The sequence below is a fragment of the Octopus bimaculoides genome, chromosome 16 (assembly GCF_046866305.1).
Source record: "Octopus bimaculoides isolate indiv1 chromosome 16, ASM4686630v1, whole genome shotgun sequence".
In the NCBI taxonomy this organism is placed as follows: domain Eukaryota; kingdom Metazoa; phylum Mollusca; class Cephalopoda; order Octopoda; family Octopodidae; genus Octopus; species Octopus bimaculoides.
The window spans coordinates 4,857,476-4,864,975 of NC_142943.1; the positions used below are offsets into that span (position 1 = coordinate 4,857,476).

Here is a 7,500-nt window from a genome sequence, read left to right on the forward strand (position 1 = left end):
TTTTAAGAGTCCAAGAAAACATTTTGCTTTAGATGTATTTATTGCATGAAATGGCAAGATTTTTTTTTCTTTAACATTATTGATAGTTCAAACTACACAAATTATCATCATCATCATCCTCATCAGTTTACATCCGTTTTCCATGGATTGGATGGTTTGACGGGAGCTAACAACACAGAAGACTGCACCAGGCTTCCTGTTTCTACAGCTGGATGCTCTTCCTAACAGAGGGAACTGAGTGCTTTTTACATGGCACCAGCACCAGCGAGGTTTGTTTTGGCATGGTTTTTACAGCTGGAGACCCTTCCTAATGCCAACCATTTTATTTACAAAATAGGAATTTCAAAAGAAATAAATATAAAATTAGTTCTTAAACTTCAAGTGGTCATGGAGGTTTACCACAACAAAATAGAAATCAATGGCGTCCATATATAAAAAGAAAAATGGTTCAGATCCAATGATCTGACCATATCTATCTCCCCCTCCTTTCACTCTATTGGAACTTGCTTCTCAAGTCTTTTACTAACAGCAGGCCAAATCTTATCTCCCACCTCTTGGCATCCTTAATATGTCCAAGCTACCTCTCACCTCTACTAACCATAATGCCTAGTCGTTCATCCCAGAATGTCATCTCTCTGGAAATTCCTCTGCCAAAAATAGAGAAGTTTTCTACTTAACCACCTTACACTTTAAGTTAAGGCTCCAAGAACAAAAAAAAAACCTTATCTTCTAACCAGATATAACTGGCTGGGTATTCCACAGACATGGGTGCCCTTAATGTAATGCTCAGCTCAAATGCATCTAACAATGTGTGTGACAAGGTCGCACCTCTGAAATGTGTGTACAATCCAACTGACAGGCTTCATTACAGTTTCCCTCTGTCCTAATTTCATTCACATGGCATTGGTCAATAAAAGACTTTTCTCTCAAGAGTCAGCAGGCAGCAAGGTGGTAGAATCGTATGAAGAGGTTAACGAGTTCATTAAAGATATGAAACTGATACAGACTAATCAAAGTAATTAAAGTAGGAGATAATAATAATTACTGTGATGACGATGATGTTGTTGTTCTTTAACTCTAGGTCAGCTATTATTGAGCAGACTTATATTTATACTTTCACCAAAGACATTCCAACCGTGACCATCCCACCCTTTAAAGAACAAGTAAGATTACATTATCTGACATGTCCTTCATTTTAGGAACGTTTGGTTGCTATTTCTATAAAGTCAAACAATGACAGAGAGGTTTCTCTTGTCAGGTCATTAATCGTGATGATGATGAAGAGGATGAGGTGATGAGGTGGCTATCATCAACTTACCTGTGAATTAGGAAACCATATGAATTTTGCTGGCTTAGAGTTTGCAAGAACTTGGTGCGGCCCTTTGGCAACACCACAGACCAAAACATGTCCAAGATAGAGTTCAGTCGGTGGAGAGTAACCAGATGCCAACACTTCACTGGTGACATTGTTCTGGAAGTAAATAACATTCGGGATACACAGTAAACAACTGGTGTAGACAACAGAGTGTGTGTGTGTGTGTGTGTGTGTGTGTGTGTGTGCATCTATGTGTGTATGTATATATATATATATATCTGTATGCATGTGTTTGTATACATATACATAAATATAAATGTGTGTGTATGTGTACATATGTGTGTTTTTATATATATATATATATATATATGCACACACATGTATGTATGTATGTACGTCTGCATGTGTGTGTATTTGATTTAACAAATGGAAAGTCCACTCAGTACTTGATGTAAAGAATATTTCTTTACCTGAATCTGGTTGTTCCCATGAGTGAATGAGGAACTTTCAGACATGACAGGGTGAATCACCAATTTCATATATATATATATATATATATATATATATATATATATAAACACACACACACACACACATGTAAGTAAGCAATACTACAGAATATATTTATAGATTTTAGCCCCACACACTACATATACATGTGTGTATGTATAGAGGAGGGACAGGACAAGATAGAAAAAAGAAATTCAAACTCACTTGTGCACCCGTGAACACTAAATGTGTGTATTTTCCAGTCTTCACTGTATCTGCAAGAGAGAGATGGGGAAGAAGGATTGGTCAGAGTGCAAAAAAAAATGGAGAAGTAACAATGGCAAAAGATACAGATATACAGTATAAATATATTGCTTTATTTATGATTAATTCACCAGGAAGGGGAGGGGGCAGTGACCATCACCTCTGTAGGATCCTCATTTTTTATTTGTTTCAGACATTGGACTGTGACCATGCTGGATTACCACCTTAAATGGGTTTAGTCAAACAAATCAACTCCAGTACTTATTTATTAAGCCTGGTATTTATTCTGTCAATGCTGTTTGCCAAACTGCTAAGTTACAAGAATGTAAGCAAACCAACACCAGTTGTCAAGCAGTTTTGTGGGGACAAACACACACTTGAGCACACACACACATCTTTCAGTTTCTATCTACCAAATCCACTCACAGGTTTTGGCTGGCATGAGGCTATAGCAGAAGACATTTGCTTAAGATGCCAAAAACTGGAACTGAACCCAGAACCATGAGTTTAGGGAGTGAACATCTTACTATACAACCACACCTGTGATATCTTCACCATCTTCACACCTTTTCGAAAAGGAGTAGCTATGTCTTTCCTCTACAGAAAGTTACCTGTTTCTATCCTTCTATTCACACTTTAACCTCTCATCGCCTGGTACAAAGCCACCTCCCTTAAAACTACACCCCACTCAGTTGAAGGGTCTTGTCTTGTGAATTACCTGATGACCTCACTAGTGGATATAATTCACCTTAAGCAATCCTTATTCAGGGAACTCTGGAGTGGGATGGGCTATTTGACCTGAAGAAAATTCTAGCTGGGCCCCACCTGCAAGGTCATGCACTGTTTATCTTTATATGAGATCACCATGTCACGCACATATGGTTGTGATGCATGTGCATGGTGTACCCTTATCAGACGGGTCGTCATGATGGGTATAACGGGCTTCGTATATTTTACCCTAGTGTTACTTTGATGGCATGCACTGCTCTCTCACTCAATAATAATAATAATGACCATCTTATTTCAACTCTCAATATATATGCAAAATAAGTCTCCTACCGAAACTTTCTCCATCATCCCAGAAAAGTTCCCCTCTCGACGTGCTGTTACTGTCAGCAGCAACAAATAAACCAAATTTCTTCTTTCTCCTGTAAAACAGAAAATAACATTCCAAACAGACAACAATTTTAACAATTGGAGAAACAAACTAAGTAATTCTAGATTCATTAAAAGATATTGTTATGGATGTCACAGAGTTTATAAAGCATTTTTAATTGTTTGCCTACATATATATATATAATCATTTTTGTATGAAAATCTCTGCTCAGTGAGATATGCACAGCTGTTCTAGAAACAGCTGTAAGAGACTTTGCATAACGTCTTAATCCTTTATTACCTCTGCCTTAGCAAAGGCAGAGGTATTGTTTTCAGTCATGTTTGCTTGTTTGTCCACAGACAAGATATTTCAAGAACCGCTGGATAGATCTGGATGAAACTTATATATATATATATGGGTTGAGGTGTATCCGTTAAAATCATATTAGAGTATACAAAATAGAGCTCGTTCACCGTTAGAATTACCAGATACCTGACAGTATCGAAATATGTGTAGTGGTCATCAAACAACTGTTGAATCATACTTCATTTTACTATAACTATTTCTTCTTTCATTTTTACCCTTTCATTTACACACACACACACACACACATACACTAACATATACATGTATGTGTACATATATATTATCTACCAGTTCCTGGCTGAACTAAACTCCTGAAACTCTCAAGTAAAGGAAAGAAAAAAAAAAAAACCACTCACGATGCTGTAGTAGTGACATCAGGTTCAATGGTTGGTATGATTGCACCTCCACGAACATGTAGGTTAATCTTGTCCCATGGAGCATCGAGGAACATGTAGAGGCCAGCTGAACTAATCATGTTGCCAGTGTAGAAGTCATACCATAAACCTTTGGGAAAGTAGGCTTTGGTACTGAATGTTTTCTGCAAGAAGAAACACAAACACATTAGAATTATGTACACACACACACACACACACACACACACACACACACACACACATGTAAATGTCCCTCTGTACCTTTAATCTGTCAACTGGCACAAAACCACACACCCTCAATACTGCCCAACCCCCTTCCCAGTTTAGGGGTTTTTGTCTTGCAAGGAACTTGGTGACCCTGTTGGTGCTGGTACCACATGAAAAGCAATGGTGCTGCTGCCATGTAAAAAGCACCCAGTACACTCTGTAAAGTGGTTGGTATTAGGAAGGGCACCCAACTGTAAAAACCATACCAAAACAGACGTGCCTTGTGCAGCTTCCAGCCTTGCCAGCCCCTGTCAAACTATCCAACCCATACCAGCATAGAAAACAGAATTAAATGATGATGGTAATGATGTGCACACATACAGGTGTGTATGTACATATACACGTGTACATTTATACGTGTATATACAAACGTATAAATGTACACATACATTGTGAATACAAATATACACATTTGTGCCTTGTGGGGCCGTCTAGGTACCTCATCACCATTATCTATCTCTTGTAGCCGCTACTGTTCATTTTCTCTTTCTGCCCCCTTCCCCTACTAGATGTGAGTAGCCATGCAGATCCGCTACAAGAACCTGCACTGCCCCCGTCTTCTCATAGTTCAACTATCTCACATCCCTAGAATGAAGCTGACCCCCCACCCCAGGGCTTGTAGTCCTGCAAGCTGCATGGCCACCTCAATAATGCAGGTGGAACGAAAGAACACCCAGTCCACACTCTAAAATGATTGGCATTAAGAAGGCCATGCAGCCATAAAAACAATACCAAAACAAGACATTGGAACAAGATGTAGTCCTTGGATTCACTGGATCCTGTCATAGCATGCAACCCATGCCAGCATGGAAGATCATCATTATCATTTAACATCCACTTTCCATGGTGGCATGGGCTGGACAGTTTAACAGGAGCTGGCACACCAGATGCGCTCCAGCAGGTTCCGATTGTCGGTTCTGGCAGGATTTCTACAGCTCAATGCCCTTCCGAACACCAACCACTTTACAGAGAGAACAGGGTGCATTTTATATGGCACCAGTTAAAAAGAAAGTGATGATGATATATACAGTAAAAATGTCTACCTGAGTACTTATTGACTTCGAAAAAACAAGAAGAAAATAGGATTTGGGGTAGAATTTGAGCTCAGATTGTAGAGGGGGTGAACAAAATAACACAAAAAATAATTTTGTTTCGTGCTTTACTGGCATTTCACTACTCACCCTGAATACAGATATTATGGCCTCAATAAAAATAATGCCCCAGCCACCCTCATTAAAGGTATTCCATCATCCACCCTCAATAAAAACAAAACAAAACTTACTGGTTTCAGGACTGGACTGATCATCAGATCACTGCCCCACAAAAACTGTCGATCAATCTTGAAGGTCTCTTCATTGGGTTCTCTGGAAAGAAGAGATTAGAAGGGGACAGAAGACATTAACAGTGAGAATAAGGGGCGTTAGTGGACATAAGTGGACAGATATCACAATAGGGGGAAAATAAGACATCAGTAAGGAGAAAGAGAAGGAGAGAGAGAGGAATGAGATGATGGGGATGAAGAATGGAATCAGTAAAAGCAAGAATACGAAATGACATTCATCAGAGAAAGCAGTTTCAATGTGTAAAACCAAAATCAGCCATAGTTCACTGTACTATGCCCACGACCAAGACACTTAACTATCAACAGCCACAGTCTGCCTAGCTGTAAGCAGGTACCACTGTATAATGTCTTAAAAGCAAAAATATACAAAATCCAATTCATTTTTTTTTGTAATATTTGTTGACTAAAAAGATTGCAGTGGTCGCTACCCAATACCCATATTAGGTAACAAGCATTATATAAAACAAAATGATAGGGAGAAGAACTTACATGAAGAACAAGGGCCAAACAACTGCAGAGCCATCTTGATGGCTGTAGTGAAGAAGGGTGTAGAGATAAGGCAGTAGACTATAGCGTGTTAGTAATACCTTCCTCATAGCACTTTGAGCACGGGCGTCGAATACAGCTGGGTCTTGGGCCTGCAATATACAAATATACATACATGCAGTTATAAATATGAATATACACACACACACACATACACATATAAAAGGGTAAAGACCCCCTTTGGTGATGAATGACCATGGGATTGCACCTACAAGGTTGTTTATGGAAGACCCGCAGTCGCCCATGCATACCAGCCTCCCCTGTCCTCCATGTGACCGATGTTATCCAAGGGAAAGGCAAAGGGGTCGATTCAATTTGGCACCAGTGATGTCACAATTCATTTCTACAGATGAATGAACTGGAGCAACGTGCAATAAAGTGTCTTGCTCAAGAACACAACACACACTGAACCCGAAACCATGTGACACACACACACACACGCTTAGAAATGTATCTACACATATTTATATAGACTTCTATTAAGTATTTGATAATGACTTAAAGTTGAAAGGATCACTGACCTAAACTTTGAATAAAAGAAGATAATAAATATAAACATATACATACATGGATATAGAGTTACGTTCTCTCTTTCTCTCTCACACACACATACACACGTCTAAAAGAAATGGACAAAGTCACAAAACTAACTGGAAAATTCCATCCATTGTGATTCCTCATAAAAGGGTAAAATGCTCCAATCTGGGTCCATCGTACGCACAGTTCTGTTGTGGTGGGATCCAAGAAACCACAGATGTCAGCGCCAATCATTGGCATACCAAATAATTGGAAGTTTAGCATTTCTGGGAAAATAAGAGAAAATAGAGAAATTTAAGAAGGAATTTGAAGAAATGTTACAGCATGTAGGAACGGTGAAGCAGAGAAGTAAAGAAAAGTTTAGTTGATTAAATTGCCCCCAATATTTGACTGGTACTTCATTTTACTGACTCTTCAAGAATGAAAGACAAAGAAGACAAAGTTGACTTTGGCAAGATTTGAACTCAGAATGCAAAGCACTGAAAAAATAATACAATGCATTTTCTCTAACAGCCTTTAATCAACTAGCCAATCAACTAGTCTTATAATAATAATAATGAAAATAATAATAATAATAATAATGATAATAAGAACAACACCAACTTGAACTTCTAACTTGTTGTCTCTTGAGGTCTCTGGGTGAGGCTTGGAGTCAACTTTTACAAAGCAAAAGTCAAACATGTAATAATAATAATAATAATAATCCTTTCTACTAAAAGCACAAGGCCACCAATTTTGGGGTAGGGGACTAGTCGATTACATCAACCCCAGTGTTTCACTGGTACTTAATTTATCAACGCCAAAAAGATGAAAGGTACAGTTAACCTTGGCCAAATTTGAACTCAGAACGTAAATTTGGATGAAATGCTACTTAGCATTTTACCTGGCATCCTAACGATTCTGC

At 38.5% G+C, this 7,500-nt stretch overlaps 1 protein-coding gene across 1 annotated transcript in view; it reads right to left on the reverse strand.

Annotated features, from left to right (window-relative positions):
- LOC106877278 (lysosomal alpha-glucosidase) overlaps nucleotides 1–7,500 on the reverse strand; it is a 101,800-nt gene that overhangs the window by 371 nt on the left and 93,929 nt on the right. The window contains exons 12-18 of the mRNA XM_089364037.1: nucleotides 6,711–6,862; nucleotides 6,003–6,151; nucleotides 5,454–5,535; nucleotides 3,887–4,068; nucleotides 3,128–3,216; nucleotides 2,030–2,079; nucleotides 1,319–1,471 (exon numbers count right to left, since the gene is read on the reverse strand). Of these exons, the coding sequence (XP_089220163.1) occupies nucleotides 1,319–1,471; nucleotides 2,030–2,079; nucleotides 3,128–3,216; nucleotides 3,887–4,068; nucleotides 5,454–5,535; nucleotides 6,003–6,151; nucleotides 6,711–6,862 (857 nt within the window). The remainder of the gene's footprint in view (nucleotides 1–1,318; nucleotides 1,472–2,029; nucleotides 2,080–3,127; nucleotides 3,217–3,886; nucleotides 4,069–5,453; nucleotides 5,536–6,002; nucleotides 6,152–6,710; nucleotides 6,863–7,500) is intronic.